Consider the following 22,450-nt stretch of genomic DNA (forward strand, 5'->3'; position numbering starts at 1 on the left):
GCTACTTGGAAGGCTGAGGCAGGAGAACTGCTTGAAACCAGGAGGCGGAGGTTGCAGAGAGATGAGATTGCACTACTGCACTCCAGCCTGGATGACAGAGCGAGACTCTGTCTCAAAAAAAAAAAAAAAAAAAAAGTGACATCTCAATAAAGAAATTTTGAAGTTTTGTTCTAAAATTGTTTTCATTTAAAAGCACTGCTCACATTGGAAAATCTTCATCTTGCCATTCTTCTTTAAGCTCCACACCTTCCATCCTCAGCCTGGATTCAATGTCAACTACAAACTCTTGATAATCCAGAGGGCCAATGTCCTATGATGAGAGAAAAATGTATAACTTAATTTCCACTTTACTTTTTATCCAACGAAAAGGTATAATAACTTTATATCTTTTTAAATGAGAGACTATTCAGACTCTGGTAAAGTACTTTATAGTAAGGATACTGTTCAGTTAAAATAATTGTTTTCATTTGCATGTATAGTGTCTCAGGTTATGAATTAAAATATATTTCATACTATGGATATTAAAAAATTTGAAGTTGGGTAAGAAATAAAAATGTTATTACAGATTCATAATTAAACTTTCTGTTCCTTGGATAGAGGTTGAATCTAGAAAGTAAACAACAGTAAATAAATAATATTTAAACTCATGATTCGGCAGAGTTAAGTAGTATGCTTCTATATTTTCTTCTTAATAGTTTGATGCCACAATTCCTGGGCTACTTTAAGAAGCCTATTCAGTAACTTGTCCAGTAAATAAACTATGCTATCTTTTGATTTCTTTCACAGCTATACTATGCTTTTCTCATATAGCTTCGCATACATTTTCAAACACTAAACTTGGTCAATGTCTTTGTGAATGCAACTACATATTTTAACATATGCCGTGAACTTTGGTCTTAAGTTTTTCCAAGGAAGGATGTGAGTGCCAATATCCTCATTTTAAAAGTAAGAAATCTAGAGATATTCCCTCTGGTGATAGAGAAAGAAAGAGAAGTTTGGGTATGGTAAAGATCAACTGGTTAACAACACAATGAAACAGCAAAAACCATAGAAGAGGTATCAATGAGTATTTAGTTCATTTACATTAAAGTCAACAGACATCTAAAGTTATTCAAAAACCAGCACTAACAAATATGTGTAGACGTTTTGCAGTAATGTATTTCTTAAGGGATACAGAGCCTCACTAACAGTACTAAAAATAAAGTTTAAAGCGGGTGACACCAGGCCGGGCATGGTGACTCACACCTGTAATCCTAGCACTTTGGGAGGTTGAAGTGGGTGGATCACTTGAGGTCAGGAGTTGATAACCAGTTGAAACCCCGTCTCTACTAAAAATAAAAAAAAATAAAAAAATAGCAGGGCTTGGTGGTGGGCGCCTGTAATCCTGGCTATTCCAGAGGCTGAGGCAGCATAATCACTTGAACCTGTGGGGCAGAGGTTGCAGTGAGCCGAGGTCCAGCCTGAGCAAGACTCTGTCCAAAAAAAAAAAAAACAAAAAAAACAAAAAAAACGCTGCCGTGGTGGCTTATGCCTGGATGCCTGGTAATCTCAGCACTCTGGGAGGGCCAGGTGGGAGGATCACAAGGCCAGGAGTTTGAGACCAGCCTGACCAACATGGTGAAAACTCATCTTACTAAAAATCAAAAAATTAGCCAGGTGTGGTGGCGTGAAGCTGTAAACCCAGCTACTCGGAAGGCTGAGATAGTATAATGACTTGAACCTAGGAGGTGGAGGTTGCAATGAGCTGAGATAGCGCCGCTGCACTGCAGCATGGGCGACAGAGACTCAGTCTCAAAGAAAAAAAGAAAAGTTGTTGACACCAGTAGAAGATGAAAGAGGGTGAAATGGACAAATGACTAACACTTTTCATCGTGGTGAGTCCTTCTACACCATTTGATCTTTAAAACTATACTATATATGACTTTAAAAGGTATTTATTAAATAAAATCAATTATGCCAGCCATTCACATCAACCAGTCTTCTAAAAGAAAAACGTCATCATGTCCTACAGCTGCCCCATATGCTACATCATTACAACATTCAAAAGATGCACAAAGTTATACAGAAAAAAGCCTTATGCTCCGCAACAACAAAATTAAAATGGAAATGTCCTCAGGTGTTAGATTTCACAAGGTAAACTAAATTTGTATCTCTGCCAAGGCTGGAAGGCTCTCTGCCTTGTTTGATTTTTTACTTATACTCAAGAGACGGTTTTAAACATTCCCAAAAAGTTTCAATTTTTTGATGATACACTTGTTAGCACAGAAAAAAAAAATGGTAGATGCTGTCTTTTCCACATCAACTTATATGCTTTAAAAAGTCATTTATATATAGGAATAAGGTTTTTAATTCTCTGGGAAAACAATGATCCAGGCAATTTTGACAAATTAATGAGAAGCATTTAAAATACAATAATCTTGACTTATTTAGCACTTTCTCTGTTTCTAATATGTCACCTATACTGTTAAGTAATTAATACACATCTTCAATAATGTCTTTATATATATATTGCTTTCGGATAGCAACCTTTCCTCTCTGATGGAAAAATAAGCAAAAAGAGGGACACCAACCTTACCAAACCATCCCCTCTGTTACGACAGAAATAGAAAGGAGTCCACTATTACAATCAACAAGCCCAAATGGAGAAAATATTTATTATTCTAGAATTATAATGCTCAAGTGAGACCAAAGCATTCTATCACTAAAGGTTGAAAACTGATACTCTCTTCTAGATGTTTAATTTAGGGATTTCCCAATGTTAAGTTTTCTTAACACTCTGGTACTCATTCTAAAGTGCATGAGGCATTTTCCTAAATTCAGTAATTAGAAAAGCTCTCTCTTAACTTGACACACCTTTTTATTGCGTGTTGAAAAAAATACCAGCATGTTCTCTGGGTGTCTTTTTCTTTTTTTTTTCTTTTAGCACACAGAAAATTATTGGGTTCCAATGCATCTGGGTGTCTTTTTCAAATATCTCAAATACTCAGAAAAATATTCAGCATTTCAAAAATAAAAGCAGAGACTGAAAGTTGCAACCAACGTATTCCCAAAACCTACCATAGTGCCTAGCACCTAACAAGCCTATAAAAATTAGTTAAATGAATAATATCTGTAGGGTATGACACTGGTCAACAAATCTTTGCTCAATCTCTTAGGCTTATTTTGCTTATTAAACTAGGTAAGTAGGATTTGTACCTTATTACCCCACAAAAATGTAACAAAAATATTCTGTGGGAACCTACACATCTGCAATAATAATTTCTGTTGGTATAATTTTCCTCACTGGTAAGAGGAAAGGTTTATCTTGGGAAATTCCAGAAGACAAACCATGCCTTTCAGCGACTTAACCACTTGAACAAGTTTATCTCTATGAAAATAGCTCCTTGGGGCCGGGCATGTGGCTCATGCCTGTAATCCCAGTACTTTGGAAGGCTGAGGTGGGCGGATCACCTGAGGTCAGGAGTATGAGACCCAGTCTGAACAACAAGGTAAAACCCCGTTTCCATGAAAAATACAAAAATCAGCCGGGCGTGGTGGAGAACATCTATAATCCCAGCTACTAGAGAGGCTGAGGTAGGAGAATCACTTGAACCTGGGAGATGGAGGTTGCAGTGAGCTGAGATTGTGCCACTGCACTCTAGCTTGGGTGACAGAGACTCTGCCTCAGAAAAAAAAGAAAAAAGAAAACAGCTTCTCAAAACACAGAAAGCCCAAGTCTTTCAGCTATCTCACCCTATTTATTCCATTTTTACCTTAATATCATATTGAATCATGTGTTAATACAAACATGGGTATTTAGTTTGAGGATAATTCATTAATCTAGTTAAATGGAACTTGGAGAGAGAGATACAGATAGATTTATTCTACCATTTCATCACAAATTTTAGGGGACAGTACACTAGGTAGATGAAAACAATGTAAACAACTGAGGGAGTACTGATCTTGGAAGCCCTTTATTATCAAGCAGCTGTTAAGAACAGGAAACAAATTAAGAAAGGAGTTAATACAACCACAACCACTTTGAAGAAGATCAGGATACTGCTGACTCACAAATTAACTGTGGTTGCTTCCCATTTCTTATTCATACAGTTTTTTTTTTTTTAGTAAATTAGAAAGGGAAATAACACTTTAAGATGATATTTGTTAAAATAACCTGTTGCAACAGGAATAACTTAATTTCTCAATGGATTGACTCTTGGTTAATGGTGGGACATCCTTACTTATGCCACTTATCTGTCGAAGTCAAAGATAAATTCAAACAGTGGATCTTAGGTTAAAAAAAATCAAAGACATAATGGATTCCTTCTGATGTAGAGCTTCATGCGGAGTAGTACTGGTAAACTCAACCAGGATAAAGAAGCTTTCCCCAGGCAGTTTAGCAACATATGCAAAAATTAAATGTTAAAATCATTTAGGCCAGGCTCAGTGGCTCACTCCTGTAATCCTAACATGTTGGGAGGACAAGATGGGAAGATGGTTTTAGCCCAGAAGTTCAAGCCTAGCTTGGGGAACACAGTGAGATCTGTCTCTACAATTTTTTTTTTTTTTTCTGCATTCTTTTTTTTTGAGATGGAGTTTGGCTCTTGTTACCCAGGCTGGAGTGCAATGGCGCGACCTTGGCTTACCGCAACCTCCGCCTCCTGGGTTCAGGCAATTCTCCTGCCTCAGCCTCCTGAGTAGCTGGGATGACAGGCACGCGCCACCATGCCCAGCTAATTTTTTTGTATTTTTAGTAGAGACGGGATTTCAGCATGTTGACCAGGATGGTCTCGATCTCTCGACCTTGTGATCCACCCGCCTCGGCCTCCCAAAGTGCTGGGATTACAGGCTTGAGCCACCGCGCCCGGCCCCTACAATTTTTTTTTTTAAAGATCACATTAGAACTGTTTAGATTGCAACACAATTTTACACAATAATTTCGCTATACGCAGTTTTACACTGCTGCTGTAATAGGTGCCAGAAACGACTATTCATGCTGAAATCAATTACAGTAGGCAGATGGAAATGCTCAGACAAGCCTTTCACTTCCCCATTTAAACAAAATGGTTTCATTCTAAACATTTATGTTCACTTTTTAACGAACAGTTTGTACATTTAGGAGATCACCAAACATCCTTGGAAAAATCCTATATGCTTGCTTGTCATTGCTTCCGCGAGGGGAGGGTTTTATAGTTTTTAAACGATAAAATAAGATGCTCTATCAGAGATGTTAACACAAGCCAGGCATGGTGGCTCACGCCTGTAATCCCAACACTTTGGGAGGCTGAGGTGGACCGATCACCTGAGGTCAGGCGTTTGAGTCCACCCTGGCCAACATGGTAAAACTCCATCTCTACTAAAAATACAAAAATTAGCTAGGTGGGGTGGTGCCTGCCTGTAATCTTGAGGCAGGATAATCGCTTGAACCCAGGAGGCACAGGCTGCAGTGAGCGGAGATTGCGTCACTGCACTCCAGCCTGGGCGACAGAGTGAGACTGCATCTCAAAAAATAAATAAAATAAAATAAAATAAATGTTAACAAAAAATTTAAGAGGAAAAACTAGAATGGTGATGACTTCTCTCAAAATTGTGAACACAAAGCAAAAGATGATTGTGCTGCCTACAAAAGTTACCTTTATTGAATTATCACTGCAGAACATACTGAAAATGCTGAGATCTTAGTTTGTTGTAGTTAGAAAAATTAATTGTAACCTAAAACTATAATCATGGAATATTACTATCATCATATTATACTAGTATTTTGCTTCACAGCATGTGAACATGACTTTTTTTTTTTTTTTTTTTTTTTTTTTTGCGGGAGTGGCGGCGAGGGGACACACAGTCTCACTTTGCAGCCCAGGCTGGACCGGTCTGGGGCACAGTGCTGCAATCTCAGCTCACTGCAACCTCTGCCTCCCAGGTTCAAGTGATTGCTGTGCCACAGTGTCTCCAGTGGCTGGGATTATAGGCATGCACCACCAGACCCAGCTAATTTTTGTATTTTTGGTAGAGATGGGGTTTCACCATGTTGGCCAGACTGGTCTCGAACTCCTGACCTCAGGTGATCCGCTGTCTTGGCCTCCCAAAGTAGTAACAAGACATCTTCGATCTACTACCAGCCAACTTTAACTTACTGAGTCTGGTTACACATACTTTCTTGGACACCGTTCTCCCTATTGTTACTTCTACCAGCATTACTCAAGATAGAATGAACAGACTTTTTCCACAGTGCTTTTCATTTACTAACCCCTTTTATATCCATCATCTCATGTTCCGACCAGTAACTTTGCGATGCATGACACCTGTGTTATCTTCATTTTATCTTACATGTGAGGGACCACATCCTGGTCCACCTACCTAGTCCAGAACTGCTTCTAATATAGCACACTGTCTGCAATGCACTGGCAACTTCATACAGAATAAGCCTGCAATGCTCAGTTTGATTGTACTTAGCTTCAAAGATCTTGTAATGCCTGAAGACCGTAATAGCACTGACTTATGATAATCCAGTTCAAGTTCCGTGTGCAGAAATCGATCTGTCATACTTCCTGTCTAAGCCCAACCATGTTAGGCTGCACTACAGATTATGAAGACTAGGAATAGAGTTTAGAGAAACCATTAAATAACAAGAACTAAGAAGAATATGTGCAAAATGATCAAGAAACTAGTCTGCAGGGGTAACTTAATTGGGTAACGTCAGTCGTAATTCTGAGGAAACATCCATTCACAAATTACAGTATTTGTTTCCACATCTGCAGATATTCCTGTAAAATGTTAGAAAAATAATACATTTAACTGAAAATAAGAAATCAGGTATTAGAAGAGACAGAGATCCTAATCAAGAGAAGGTGAGAATGAAAAAAGCAACACTACAATGCAATCACATAATCCATTCGATTAAACAGGAGACTGTGCCTATCTTGATGAACACGGCAAAAGCTGTGCCCTCAAAGAGCTCACGGGATAGACAAGTAACTCTCCAGCAGCAAGAGCTGCATCCAGACATCCAAACCATTGTGCCAGGTATTTAAACAGAAAAGGTGGTGTCTGGACCCAAGCGGGGACTCGACTTTTGACGTACACACTCTAGACTTGGTTTAGCGTGCTCGGGAAGATCTATTAAAGCCCTGATTACTTATGCTGCTCCCGTGTCTATTCCCCGAGGTTACAACGCATACCAAAAGTCCAAGTTTCTTTGTTCTGCACCAGGACGGACGCTGGTCATAAATACTGAAGCATCGTGGCCCAGCCACTTCACCCACACCGGGGTAAAGGTGGGGGAGAGGCGGAGGGACAAGGTTCTATCCCGAGCACAACTACCAGAAACGGAAAAAGGGTGGGGTGGGGGGTAAAACTGCCAAACACAAACAGGACCCGAGCCAAGGGCGGGGACCTAAGCTGGGCGGGTATCCAGGAAGCACCTCCCGAGCAGGTTCTACAGCGCCCCTACTACGGATAACCTTCCGCGTTTCCTCTCCCCGGGCGTCTTGGGTAAGCGCCCGACAAATCTGCGCCCCTAGGCCTGTTCCAGTCCGGCGCCGGGGCCACCGTGCCGAGTCCTCCCAGGCCGCACTCACCCCGGAGGAAGCCTTGGCCCCCTCGTCCTCCTCGCCCCTCCAGGCCGGCGACGTGGGGCTGACGGCCAGGTCGCAAAAAACGGCGCCGAGCGGAGCCCGCTCCCCTCGGTCGGCGGTGGAGACCCTGGCCCAATCCCCCGGCCGCAGCGGCACCGCGGCGGCAGCAGCAGCTGACCCGGACGCAGTGAGAGATCCCGGCGGAAGTGACGACACGTCGACCTCCTCCCGGCGCGGCCGCGAGGGAGGCGGTGGCGGAGGCGTGGCGTCCTCCTGAAACCCACACGGCATCCGCCGGCCCACTCAGGCCTCGCGGGCTATCGCTCGCGCCAGCCTTCCTTGCCTCTGGGCAGACTCGTCGCTTCGACTCCTTACTGGTGACGTTTACTGCGCCTCAAGGCGTTTCTTCCTTGTTGTGCGCTGGGACGCTGCCCCGTAGTCTCAGTCGTTTTTGTTTTCTTTTTGCCTGTCTTTACTGAACATTACAATAGGTGAAATTATCAATATCAATAATATGATAATGCAATAGGTGCAGTTACCAATAGCGATATTATGACAACAGGTGCAACTATCAGTATCATTACAATAGGTGCAGTTATCAACGATCAATAATAATGTGAATAATGTGAATTATAAAATGGATGAAATAAGGGGAGGAGGCCAGGCGAGGTGGCTCACGCCTGTAATCCCAGCACTTTGGGAGGCCGAGGCGGGTGGATCACGAGGTCAAGAGATCGAGACCATCCTGGTCAATATGGTGAAACCCCGTCTCTACTAAAAATACAAAAAAACTAGCTGGGCATGGTGGCGCCTGCCTGTAATCCCAGCTACTCAGGAGGCTGAGGCAGGAGAATCGCCAGAACCCAGAAGGCGGAGGTTGCGGTGAGCCGAGATCGCGCCATTGCACTCCAGCCTGGGTAACAAGTGTGAAACTCCGTCTCAAAAAAAAAAAAAAAAAAAAAAGTTCAAGACCAGCCTGGACAACATGGTGAAACCTCACCTCTATTAAATATACAAAAATTATCGGGACGTGCTGGCGGACACCAGTAATACCAGTTACTCAGGAGGCTGAGTCAGGAGAATCACTTGAACCCAGGACGCAGGGTTTCCCCTGAGCGGAGATCACACCATTGCACTCCAGCTTGGACAACAGACCAAAAACACCATCTCAAAAAAACAAAAAGCAACAAAACAAAACAAAACAAAACAAACAAACAAACAAAAAAAAAAAAAAAAGAAGAAGAAGAAGAAGAAAAAGAAATGAAATAAGGGGAGGAAATATATGCGAGACCTCATTTTGGGGAGCTAGGCCTCAGAAACGTCCTTGGAGTTTGGTAATTTCGAGTGTCAACAGCTTACAGCAGTCTTCTCTTTAATGTGGGGAATGATATGTTAATTTAAAAATTTTTTCAATTAGTTGTGGACCACAAGTTCATAAAACAGACAAATGAAAAGACACACAAAATCCAAGTGAAAACTTTTTATCGTTAGAGTTGACATCCATAAAATTATCCGGAAAATTGCTATAGAGTTTTCTACTATCTCTCTGTAGACTATTTACAAACAGTTCTCAGAAAAGCCCAGGTCTGCAGACCATGGTCAGAGTACTCAAGGTAAACTATTCAAATTAGACCATACTCAGCTTCAACCAAACGAGATTTGTTTGGAGGACATCATAATCTCACTCTGCCGACCACACTGGCTCACGCCTCTAATCCCAGCACTTTGAGAGGCTGAGGTGGGTATATTACCTGAGCTCAGGAGTTCGAGACCAGCCAGGGCAACATGGTGAGACGCCATTTCTACCAAAAAAAAAAAAAAAAAAAAAAAAGAGAGGCTGGGCATGGTGGCCTGAAATCCAAGCACTTTGGAGGCCAAGGCGGCGGATCACCTGAGGTCGGGAGTTCAAGACCAGCCTGACCAACATGGTGAAACCCCATCTTAAAAAAAAAGAGAGAGAGAGAGAGAAAGAGAGAAAGAAACTTAGGGGTGTGTGGTGGCATGCACCTGTTGTTCCAGCTGCTTGGGAGGTTGAGGTGGGGATCGTTGGGAGGCAGCGGTTGTAGTGAGCTGAGATCTTGCCAGTGCACTCCAGCCTGGGCTGGGTAACAGAGTGAGACCCTGTCTCAAAAAAAAAAAAAAAAAAAAAAAAACCCTCTCCAAAGTTTCATCTGATAAATCCAGAGAAATGTTCAACAGTCAGGTATCTGGGTGATTCCATTACAGAAAGATCAGGCCTGAGGGAAACAGAGAAACTCAAAAATTTAAATCATTGACTTAAAATGCAGCACTCTGCCTGGATTTCACACTGCTTTGGCAAAATTTACCCACCATTGGTAGATTAAACTCTGTCTCTTTGACAAAATGGGAAGAAAATAGTACCTACCTCATAAGGTTTTTTTTTGAGCTGAAGTCGTATATATGCATTAGGACCTTGCTTATCATAATCACATTTAAGTATTGGAAGTATTGGGTATTATTTTTATCCTATTCTAGCAATTTCACTAAATAGCTGGTATAGAAAACAAAACTGGTCAACAAAGTTTTAGCTAAACAACTTCTTCAGCCAAGAAATTTCATCTTGACTTACAGAATTTTTTATAATTTTATATTTCACTTATTCAGTTCTGCAATGTGCAGAATTCCCCACAGGGTGGCAGAAAATCATTGGAAATCATACACAGTTATGAGGTTTTTTTTTTAAGATCTTTAGTTCCTTCTTCATTTGAGTAACTTTATCATTTAATAAGCTTGATCAGTGTTTGCTTTGGTTTTGAGTAAGCCATCCTACTATTTGTTTTTTTATCCCAATCTCATTAATTATCTATACTTATTGTTGAAACATTACAAACTATAGGTAAGCCAAAAAGATAATCATTAACATATTTATGTATAGCATCTCAGATTATATATATAGACACACATATTTTATATATAAATTGCACATATAAATCTTTATGAAAATCAGATAATGTACTTAATGGTTTATAATCTCCATTTTTTTCTTTTCATTTAAGATATATTATGGGCTGGGTGCAGTGGCTCACACCTGTAATCCCTGCACTTTGGGAGGCTGAGGCAGGTGGATCACCTGATGTCAGGAGTGTGAGGCTGGTTTGGCCGACATGGAGAAACCCCTTCTTTACTAAAAATACAAATATTAGCTGGGTATGTTGGGCGCCTGCAATCCTAGCTGCTGGTGGGGGAGGGGGCTGAGGCAGGAAAATCACTTGAACCCAGGAGGCAGAGGTTGCAGTGAGCCAGGATTGCACTACTATACTCCAGCCTGGGCGAGAGAGTGAGACACAGTTGTCTCAGAAAAAAAAAAAAAAAAAATTAAAAATACAGATTCCCAGGCTTCACCTTCTACAGTCTGTGGATAGACATGGGAATCTATTTATAAAAAAATAATAAAATACCGGCTGGGCGCGGTGGCTCAAACCTGTAATCCCAGCACTTTGGGAGGCCGAGGCGGGTGGATCACGAGGTCAAGAGATCGAGACCATCCTGATCAACATGGTGAAACCCTGTCTCTACTAAAAATACAAAAAATTAGCTGGGCATGGTGGCGCGTGCCTGTAATCCCAGCTACTCAGGAGGCTGAGGCAGGAGAATTGCCTGAACCCAGGAGGTGGAGGTTGTGGTGAGCCGAGGTCGCGCCATTGCACTCCAGCCTGGGTAACAAGAGCGAAACTCCGTCTCAAAAAAAAAAAAAAATAATAATAATAATAAAATACATCATGAACTACTTTTCAAGTCAAATATATTCCAATGCTATTATTTTTGTTATGGATAATTTATTTATTTATCAAACAATCCTTTACTGACCTTTTAGATTGTGGCTTTTTTTTTTTTTTTTTTTTTTTGAGACAGGGTCTCACTCTGTGGCCCAGGCTACAGTGCACTGGCATAGTCTCAGCTCACTGCAGCCTCCACTTTTTGGTTAAAATAATTCTCGTGCCTCAACCTCCTGAGTACCTGGGATTAGAGGCAGGTGACACCACGTCTGCTAAGTTTTGTATTTTTGGAGACACAGGTTTTTGCCATGTTGCGCAGGCTTGTCTAGGACTCCTAGCCTTAGTGACCTGCCCATCTGAGCCTCCCAAAGCGCTGGTATTACAGGTTTGAGCCACCACACCTGACCTTGTTCCACATTTTTTTTTTTTTTTTTTGAGATGGTGTCTCGTTTTGTTGCCCCTTCCCCCACCCCTGTAAGATCTCGGGGTTGGGAGGAGGGGTGCAGTGGAGTGCAGTGGTATGATCTTGGCTCACTGCAATCTCTGCCTCCTGGATTGAAGCAATTCTCCTGCCTCAGTCTCCCAAGTAGCTGAGATTACAGGCGTGCATCACCATGCCTGGCTAATTTTTGTGTTTTTAGAAGAAATGGGGTTTTACCATGTTGGTCAGACAGGTCCTAAACTCCTGACCTCAGGTGATCTGCCTGCCTTGTCCTCTCAAAGTGCTGGGCAACACTTCATAGAGTGTTCAAAAAGTCAGAAACATAGAACTAATTTATTTTCAACCAATGTATTAGTAACATTTTGAAATAATATTGCTCATTATATTTTCCTTTGACTTCCACATACTCAGGTAAGTTTCTCTAAGGCAATATATCCAATTGTTAATCCAAAATACGATATTAAAAATACACTATAGGCTGAGTGTGGTGGCTCAGGCCTGTACTCCCAGCACTTTGGGAGGTCAAGGTGGGCGGATCCCTTGAGGTTGGTCAGGAGTTCAGCCTGGCCAACATGATGAAACCCCACTTCTAAAAATAAACAATTTCCTTGGGTGTGGTGGTGCACATCTGTAATCTCAGCTACTCAGGAGGCTGAGGCAGGAGAATCCTCTAAACCTGGGAAATGGAGGTTCAGTGAGCCGAGATTACAGCATGGCACTCCAGTCTGGACGAAAGAGCAAGACTCAGTCTCAAAAAACAAACTAGCAAACAAACAAACCACTGTATTTCCTGTGTTACCAGACTTTTTGGACAAGACTTAGGGTACTTTTGCAATTACTTGTTTCCTTGAATAGGCAGACATTTAAGCTCTTAAAAATTGGGGAAAAATTCACTGGGGGGAAAAAAAAAAGTGTGGCTTCCAGCCCTACACCCTATATAGAAGGTAGCACTTGGAAAGAGATTGCAGTGCTGATACATAAGCTCAGAGCCATGATCAACCTGTTCTGGAATAGTTTCTGGCTTTGGTGTTATGTTTAAACAGGCATTCGTCACACTAAAATTATACAGTCACTGTTGTTTTCTTCTGGTGGTTTTATAGTTTCTTTTTTTTTAACATATGAATATTAAATCCAAGTGGAATATTGTGTATGTGCTTACGATATGAATAGGGAATCTAACTTTACTAAACTGACTAGTTTGCCTAAAAGCATTTATTGAATAACTCAGTAATTCTTGGACTCAACTAGGACTCAGTCAAATGAATGTTTACTTTCGAAGTTCTCATTTTAGATTACTCACTTCGTTCAAGTGTCCATTCATTTGATATATCTTTATTTACTTATTTAACTATTTATTTAGAAATGGGGTCTTGCTATGCTACCTAGCCTAGTCTCGAACTCCTGGCCTCAAGGAAGCCTCCTCTCAAGCAATCCTCCTGCCTCAGCCTCTAAAAATGCTCTGCCATGCCCATTGGAGATGTGTGTGTGTGTGTGTGTGTGTGTGTGTGTGTGTGTGTGTATATATATATATATATATATATATTTTTTTTTTTTTTTTGAGACAGGGTTTCACTCTGCAGTCTAGGCTCAGATGCAGTGGCAAGATCTTAGTTCACTGCAACCTCTACCTTCCGGTTTTGTGCCTCAACGATCCAAATAGCAGGACTATAGGTGTGTGCCGCCACACCTGGATCTTTATTTATTTATTTATTTTTAAGAGACAGGGTTTTGCCATGTTGGCCATGCTAGTCTTGGACTCGTGACCTCAAGTCATCTGCCTGCCTCAGCCTCCCAAAGTGCTGGGGATACAGGTGGGAGCTATCCCACCTGGCCAACAAATCTTTGTTGAACAATATTATAAATCAATGCTGTTGTTCCCTGAGGATACTCTCAGACCTCCAAATCTAAGCCTGGCCATTATAGCCTCGGTGACCTGCACATACACCTCCTGATGATCTCCAGGAACCAGAAAGTCTGAAGTAACTGGATGGCCACAAAGAGAAATGAAACAACTAGTTTCTGCCTCAACTGGTTGCTCTCCCCCCGCAATGTTTGACCATTGTTCCTCCTCAGCCTTGCAAAGCTTCCCCCCAGACATTAGGTTTCTCAAGACCCCAACCGCTGTAACTATGTAATTTACCGCACCCTCCCTTCTGCTTGCAACCGGTAACTCCCACCCTTATAATCATGCCTGTTTGTAATAGATGACCCCTACCCTTGTGACCATGTATCCTGTAACCCTCTTCCCCTCTCTGAAGTAAATTACCACTCTTAAACTGACCATTTTGCCTAACCTATATAACCAGTCCCCTTTCCTACTCTCCTTGACTAACTCCTTTTTCGGACTTGGCCCACTTTCACCTTAACATGAAATGAAACAGCCTTGTTGCCCACCTGATGCCTGCCTCATGGTCTCTTTACGTGAGCGACATGCCTAACGGATGCAGGAAAAAAAGACATAGTATCTGCCTTCAAAGAGCTTATCAACAGGTTGGGGAGAGGAGCAATGAAGACAATAAATCATTTGGAGGATTGAGGTCACCTTGGTACTTTCAAGGTACAGCTAAATTGAAGGGAGCTAAACAGATTACGGAGTGGGAGGTAAAGGCAGTAGAGGTTTTTTGAAGGAGGAAATCTTGAGCTTAGTAACAAGAGGATGATCTTTCAGGCAGAGGGAATTGGCATATGCAAATTCACAGAGGCTTCTAGGAACTGCAATGTTCAGCATGACCAGAGCACAAGCAATGGGAGAAGGCGAGGCTATCAACAGCCGTTAACAAAAAGGAAGTAGTCAAAGGCCAGATTAAAAAGGGATTTTTTTCATGGTAAAGATTTATTTGCAGCCAATATAATGAACTATGTGGAAATGCAATCACCTATGAATTAATAATTGCATTCCAAAAGAAGAGACTGAATGGTATCCTGCACAGTGGCAGCAGTGTTAGTGTCAGGCCTCCAAGTCCAAGCTTGGCCATTATAGCCTTGGTGACCGGCATGTACACCTCTTGATGGTCTCCAGGAGCTAGAAAGTCTGAAGTAACTAGATGGCCACAAAGAGAAGTGAAACAACTAGCTCCTGCCTCAACTGATTGCTCTCCCCCTGCAACATTCCACCATTGTTCCTGCTCAGCCTTGTGAAACTTCTCCTCTAGACATAGGTTTCTCAAGTCCCCCACCCCTGTAACCACGTAATTTACCACACCCTTCCCTCTGCTTGCAACTGATAACCCCCACCCTTATGACCACGCCTGTTTGTAATAGGTAACCCTTACCCTTGTGACTATGCTTCCTGTGACACCCTTCCCCTCTCTCTAAAATAGATTACCACCTTTAACTGACCATTTGCCCCAACCCACATAACCAGTCCCCATTCCTACACCCCCTGCCTAACTCCTTTCTTCGACTTAGCCTGCTTGCACCCAATCACGATATAAAATGGCCTCATTGCCCACACAAAGCCTGCCTGCTGGTCTGTTTACATGAGCAATGCGCCTAGCAGGATAAGTTCTCCTAAGAGGACAGACGTTGAGGAAGGCAGCACTCATTTGAATATATGCTTCAATGTGTGTTGAAAGTATTTATGATACACTGTCACACTTCATACACCAAAAAAAAAAGTGCTCAGCCAACATGGACTTGAAGAGGTGCTGAGCCTACGCCAAGAGGGGTGGGGAGTGAAGAAAGACCACAAGCAAGGACGTGAGGGCTAGAGGGGGAGGCAGAAGGCACCATCTGACCTGTGCTAGCAGGAAGTGATGTTTCAGACTCTGATGAGAACAGGCCCTCTGACAACTTCTTGAAAAAATGATAACAGTGTTCAGGGTGAGTAGTAGACTGGCTGTTCTCTGGGAAGCTCTCTCTGTTACTGGGCACAGAGTTTCCATAGGGAAGGAACATGTATAGCTTAGGAATTACTAATTACTCTTCTGGTCCCCCACTCCCCAAATTTCCTCTTTTTTTGTTTGTAATTATTCTGTATTGGGAAGCAAGACAGAGTCTTGCTCTGTTGCCCAGGCTGGAGTGCAGTGGCGTGATCTTGGCTCACCACAACTTTTGCCTCCTGGGTTCAAGCGATTCTCCTGCCTTAGCTTCCTGACTAGCTGGGATTAGAGGTGTGTTCCACCATGCCCAGCTAATGTTTGTATTTTTAGTAGAGACAGGGTTTCACCATGCTGGTCAGGCTGGACTCGAACTCCACCCACCTCCACCTCACAAAGTGCTGGGATTACAGGCGTGACCCACTGTGCCCCGCCTGGATACATTTTATATCCTGCTGCCCTTCTCTCTCTGGCCCACTCTGCCATGAAGTGTGAGTTTTGCTAAGTCCTGCTCCACACACAGATTTTTGGGGAGCTTTTTTTCTGTCTCCTTATGCTTCACTCTTCCATTGCTAGTCCTTCCTCCTTTCATCAAACCAGCCTCACAGCATCTCCCAGAAGATGGAGGATTTGGGGTATGCTATTACTTTGGACTAAGAGGGCATGTTGAACTCCTTCAGATCATTTTTGTAAATAATGAAAAGCATCTCCTCTCACAGGCTTCCTCCAAATGTGTCTTATAATTCCTACCTTGCAGATGGCAAAAATCAAGATATCTATTAGAATGGGAAAATTCCTCACACAGTGCTGCCATCCCACGTGACACTTTGCTGCAAATTAGCCAGGGAATCCCTTCTGGGTAATGGGGAAGCATTCAGAATGGGCTGAGCCCTTCTGGTTTAGCTCAGCCCATTGCCCCAGGAGGCTGATAAAGCTTGCCCCAGGGAGCTGATAAAGCTCAATAGGCATCTTTGTGCAAATCTTCTAAAGATAGCCCTCCCAGCTGGGCAGGAAAAGCCTTGCTCCAGAGCATGTGGCTTGATGAATGGAGTGCTCCCTCAGCTGAGTGCTGTGTGCAGGGCACGACCTGCTCAACTGAGTAGACTGGCCTAGTTCTCCACCAAAGTCTTGGAGCCACATGTAATTATTTTTCCTATAATAAGACCTCCTTGGGCCAGGGCGGTGGCCGAAGTCTGTAATCCCAGAACTTTGGGAGGCTGAGGCCTGAGGATCATTTGAGATTAGGCATCCCAGACAAGCCTGTTCCAGACGGTGAAACCCTGTCTCTATTAAAAATACAAAAAAGAATTAGGCCTGTGTGGTGGTTGACACCTGTAATCCCAGCTATTCAGGAGGCTGAGGCAGGAGAATCGCTTGAACCCAGGGGATGGTGGTTGCAGTGAGCTGAGATTGTGCCACTGCACTGCAGCCTGGACGACAGAGCATGACCCTGTCTTAATGCAAAAGAAGACTCCTTTATTGTTCTGTTAACAAAGTATCTTTGGAGGACTGGATCTCAACATGTAAAACTCTGTTTCTAGATACAGTCACATATGCTCCTTAATGATGTTCACTGGAACTGCTCCCAACCTTGGACTAGAAGATGAGAGAGAATGAAGAAGATATTTAAGATGAAATGCTTGTATAAATTCAAATTTTAAAAGGTATAAGATACATTGCACAAAACTTGCATGCTGCTTCACTTTCCACTGTCGGATTTAATAAGAAATTGTTATTCTCACTTACAAGCATATACATTCAGTGATGTTTGGCAGCTTGCTCATCATTTTAAAAAAAAACATGAAGTAACCCTTTTACATGGACTGAATATGTCTTTGCTGGTTAAGCTTGAGGCTAAAACTGGATACAATTATATATTCATTTAATTATTCATAAGTCAAGTTGAAATGACCGTGTATATAGTTTTCACTTGTTCACTTTATAAAACTCAAAACGAAACCCAGCAGCAGTTTTGTCTTTGGCATGGTGACAAGTTTCCTTTTTACAAAGAACCAGTCAAATAAATTGTTCCGGAGAGAATTTGTGCTTCCTGATGTCAGAAAATCAAATTGGACTGTCCACAATTACACAACACTGTTGTGCAATGCTTCCACATCCCAGAGTGTGCAAGAGAGAAGCAGCAATATATATGTCTATGAAATACTTCCATATGCAGTTAGATTATAACTATTCAAGGGAAAAACTAGGCTTATTTTTTGGAGGATTTTATTGTACAGGATTTTAGAGATTCAACTCATTCAACGAACTAGGCCGTGAAGCGAGACTAAGAGTTCGGATCTGGACATAGTTGCATAGTTGGGTTTGCTGAGGAGGAGGGGTGTGCATTTCATCCAATAGAAGTTGGGAAAGGCTGACACTAGCTTAGATGACTCATCAAAACCAACAATGTGAAGAAACCTTTTTTTTTTTTTTTGAGACAGTCTCGCTCTGTCACCCAGGTTGGAGTGCAATAGCACAATCTTGGCCCACTGCAACCTCTGCTTCCTGCGTTCAAGCAATTCTCCTGGTGGCTCAGCTTCCTGAGTAATTGGGACTATAAACGTGTGCTGCTGCATCTGGCTAATTTTTGAATTTTTAGTAGAGAGAGGGTTTTACCACATTGGCCAGGTTGGTCTTGAAATCCTGACCTCAGGTGATCTACCCACCTTGGCCTCCCAAAGTGCTGGTATTACAGGTGTGAGCCACTGTGCCTGGCTATTGTGAAGAAATCTTAGAGTCCATATTCAAGTCCTCTGTGAGAATATTTTTGTGATCATAAAAACTTACAAATATGAGTTTAAAATTACCTGAGGATATATATTTTATAATATAAAATAATAAACTTTGGCAAAATCATGGCAACCATTTGGTTACTATTATGGTTGCCATTTGGAAGGTAGCTGATGGACAGAGATGCATGTACACTGAATCCTCTATACTGAGTAGTATACAAGATCATCTACACTAAATAGTGGTCATTACAAAAATTATTCTTCACTTAAATAATTAATGTTCATGCAAAAGTAATTAATACGTAGTATATGCATGCTCAGTTTATAATTAAAATAAAGATTAATCTTGACAAGGGAAGTAGATTTCACTCTTTCTTCTGTTCTTCAGGATATGAAATGTTAGTAACACTATGGTTATCTATATTTAGAAAAACGTGAATAAGCAATAGCCTTCAATTAGAAAAAAGCAGTTTGTTTGATTGATAATTGTTTTAGTGATAATATTTCCTAAAGTCTTTTTTGGGTGGGCAAGTAGAAGTGAGAATTGACAAAAGCTAACTATTTTGCAGTCAATTTCAGTCTCCTCATCCACAATAACACAAAATATGACATGACACTGTTGTTCATCAAAGCATTAATCATTCATTCTATATCTTTAGAGTCCAAGCACAATCTTATTTGTTTAGAGAAAACAAATGCATTTCAAAATACACAAGTAACTGCTGGGTCAACTGGAAATTTTATTATATTTAACAAAACAAAGCACTGATACAGCTGTATTAAGACACACTCATTTTTATATAATACAAACATAAAAATTAAAAGGTGGCATCATCCAATTCACTGTTGCAATGGGTAAATTGTTCTACAAGTATATTTCCAAAAATAATTAGTTTACATTCTAAAAGTAACTTACTGAGCTGAGAGAAACTAGGTGATTATTTGTATTTTAAAACATGGGAACTCTATAAATTGATAAAAATGTATTAACTTAGTTTTAAAAATGAATTTCATCACAATGAGAAGAAAATATTAATACTGTAACATTATTTCTCATATATATGGTTCCCTAATGATAAAGAAGGGAAACACCTTCTCCTCATATAATTGCTAAAACACCAAATTATACTTAATAGGAAAAAGAAGAAAACTTTCCAATTTCAGGTATATACATAATAGGGAGAAATAAAATGAGAAGTTTAGTATGAATTATCATCTTTAAAAGATCCTTAATCTCTAACATGTAGATTTTCTTTACTCATTTCTTAGCAGATTACTCATTCAATAGGAATGATTTTAATATAAGACATACACACACACATATATGAATGAGATGCCATTCCATCTAACAATGTCTTACCCAGGCACTATTTACAAAATTGTATCTAATATGCCTTGTGTGTAGTTTGAGGTACGGGGGCGGGATGTGAATCAGTAAGATGACTAATGCCTGAAATTACATTATTAGTTTTTCCTTAATTAGCTTATGACACTGATCCATGTTAAAATTAGATTCTTTTTCATAGAAGGGCTTAACACATAAACCTTATGCTAAAATGGAAGGCATGAGAACTTGGTTGGGGTTAGGAGGAGTATTTTAGTCCTTATTTTTCTACAATCTCTGTGATCTTGGGCAAGTTACCTAGTTTCCCCTGACATTCTGTTTCCTTTTCAGTAATTTTTGACATACCTAAGACTCATTTTATCTAATTTAGCATTTTGCCTAAATCTGGGATGATTATTTCCTTAAATTTTAGAAATTCACCAAAATGTGATGTGGATATTTAAGTACAAGCATCTGAAAATTATATTTTACATATCTATATTCCGCCTTTTCAAAAAAACGGCATAGCACAAGACCATCCAAATACATGCATAATTCCATGCTAGGTAATAAGGAAAGATACTTAAAAAATCTGAGTGTTTACAAGGTATGTTGGTATTTATAGTTTTCAGGTTTGCACAGTATAGGTGATAGAGCCCTGAACTCAGAATCAGCAAATTTTCTTTAAAATTTCAATTTGAGCATTAAATCTGTAGATCCTCCTACCCCTACTCCCTCCCACATGATTCCCACCTACCTTATCTAAGACTAGAAACCAGACAACAGTACATGAAGAAACAGATGACAGTTTCAGGCATTGCCTCGAATTGTTAATTTTTAAGGCCCATTCCAAAAAACGTGGAATTTCTTCAAAGTTTCATCGATAAGGCTGCCTCTTTTTTTTTTAGACGGATTCTCACTTTGTCACCCAGTCTGGAGTGCAATGGTGTGATCTCTGCTCACTGCAGCCTCTGCCTCCTGGGTTCAATCAATTCTCCTACCTCAGCCTCCCGAGCACTTAGGACTACAGGCACAAGCCACCACGCCTGGCTAATTTTTATATTTTTAATAGAGACGGAGTTTCACCATGTTGTCCAGGCTGGTCTTGGACTCCTTGCCTCCAGCGATCCGCCCGCCTCAGTCTCCCAAAATGCTGGAATTACAGGCGTGAACCAGCTCGTCCAGCCAAGACTGACTCTTCTTGTAAGAGTTTTTGGCCAGGCACAGTGGCTCACGCCTATAATCCCAGCGCTTTGAGAGGCCGAGGTGGGTGGATCACAAGGTCAAGGATCGAGACCATCCTGGTCAACATGGTGAAACCCCCCCTCTACTAAAAAAAATTCAAAAATTAGCTGGGCATGGTGGCGCACGCGTGTAGTCCCAGCTACTCTGGAGGCTGAGGCAGGAGAATTGCCTGAACCCAGGAGGCGGAGGTTGCGGTGAGCCGAGATCGCGCCATTGCACTCCAGCCTGGGTAACAATAGCGAAACTCCGTCTCGGACAAAAAAAAAAAAAAAAAGACTTTTTGCCTCAGTTCCCTACCCAACCTGGAGGACACATGCTGAAATGTAATCACTCGAAACTTACTTTTTTTTTCTTTTTTCATTTTAATAATTCTTTTTTGTGTTTTGACTGTTAAAAAAAATTCCCTAGCAAATGAATTTCTTGGCTCAGCTATATATAAAGTATTAATAAAAATGCGTATATTTTTAGGTTCTTCTAGGTAGGGTACAATATATTTCCAAAGCTGTCCTAGGGGCCTCCTAAGTACAGGAACCTTCTTGTTAAACTAATAAATCTATTCAAAATGAAGCTTCCTAAGTTTGTTTATTTATTTATTTTTAAAGTCACAGGTTGTGGTCTTCACTGCCCTTCTTCTCCCACACCCTTATAAATTGGTGTAGTATTTCATTTTTGATCTGGGAAAGAATAATTCATTTTTATCTTCATTTAATTTTAATAGTCAAGGAGTAGTCTATAAAGATTGAATAAATTTAATCCTTCTGCAATTAGTGTCAAGTTAATTCATTCTGGATGTGAATAACTGAAGAAATACAGACCCTCCCACACACTGACAGACACCTTCATCAGGTTTAATGTTTTATGTAAATGATCCTACTTGAAAGGAAGTTGTCTTGTTTCTCCCGCCTCCCTTTCTGTCCTTGTTAATTGTTTATAAACCTAAACCTTCTCTTAGCATTTTCTCAGGACTACAGTACCATTCACTGGATCAACTGCATTGATCCCATAAAGATAACACATTCTGCCGCTGATTTGACTTCTTTGCACAGAGAAATTCAATTCCCCCCCTCCATAAAAGTTCACAACCATGTAACTTCTGCCGGTTGCTCCAGCAAGGAGGATATGAGCAGACCTCATGAGGATTAAAATGATCTGGATATGTCTCGTGTGCAGCAAGCAGATAGGATTATTTTAAGTAGCCCTTTGTCTCATACAACACGGTCCATCTGGATCATCCCCGATTTTATCAACCCAGAGACGAGTTTTTGAGCTGGACTATTTTCCCTCCTATGCGGAAGCCAAGATACAAAAATCTATCAAGCAGGCCAATATCTAAAATATTTAAAACATGCTTTCTTCTTTCTTTCCATTAAAATCAACACTTGAGGTTATATAACTGGTGTTCATATAGGTTTTAAAATGAATCAACTTAATACATAAGGAATATAACAATCTAATATACTTCTTTTAATATCAGCGCAGCTATAAAGACATACTGGCTATTACTAACATGACTCATCAAGATTTTTTTTAAAAGATAATTTACTTATCTCTTGTCAAGTCACTATTTAATGTTACTTTCTACATTTGCTGTGATAAGCA

At 40.9% G+C, this 22,450-nt stretch overlaps 1 protein-coding gene across 2 annotated transcripts in view; it reads right to left on the reverse strand.

Annotated features, from left to right (window-relative positions):
* Nucleotides 1–7,740, reverse strand: part of BNIP2 (BCL2 interacting protein 2) — a 28,193-nt gene extending 20,453 nt beyond the window's left edge. Inside the window, exons 1-2 of one of the 2 annotated variants that reach the window (XM_010339624.3) lie at nucleotides 7,557–7,740; nucleotides 204–310 (exon numbers count right to left, since the gene is read on the reverse strand). In XM_010339624.3, coding sequence (XP_010337926.2) covers nucleotides 204–253 — 50 coding nt within the window. In that variant the 5' untranslated portion in view covers nucleotides 254–310; nucleotides 7,557–7,740. The remainder of the gene's footprint in view (nucleotides 1–203; nucleotides 311–7,556) is intronic. The other variant, XM_003928991.4, reaches the window with a different exon arrangement.
* Nucleotides 7,741–22,450: the final 14,710 nt, after the last annotated feature.

This window comes from Saimiri boliviensis, chromosome 2 (assembly GCF_048565385.1).
Source record: "Saimiri boliviensis isolate mSaiBol1 chromosome 2, mSaiBol1.pri, whole genome shotgun sequence".
Taxonomy (NCBI): domain Eukaryota; kingdom Metazoa; phylum Chordata; class Mammalia; order Primates; family Cebidae; genus Saimiri; species Saimiri boliviensis.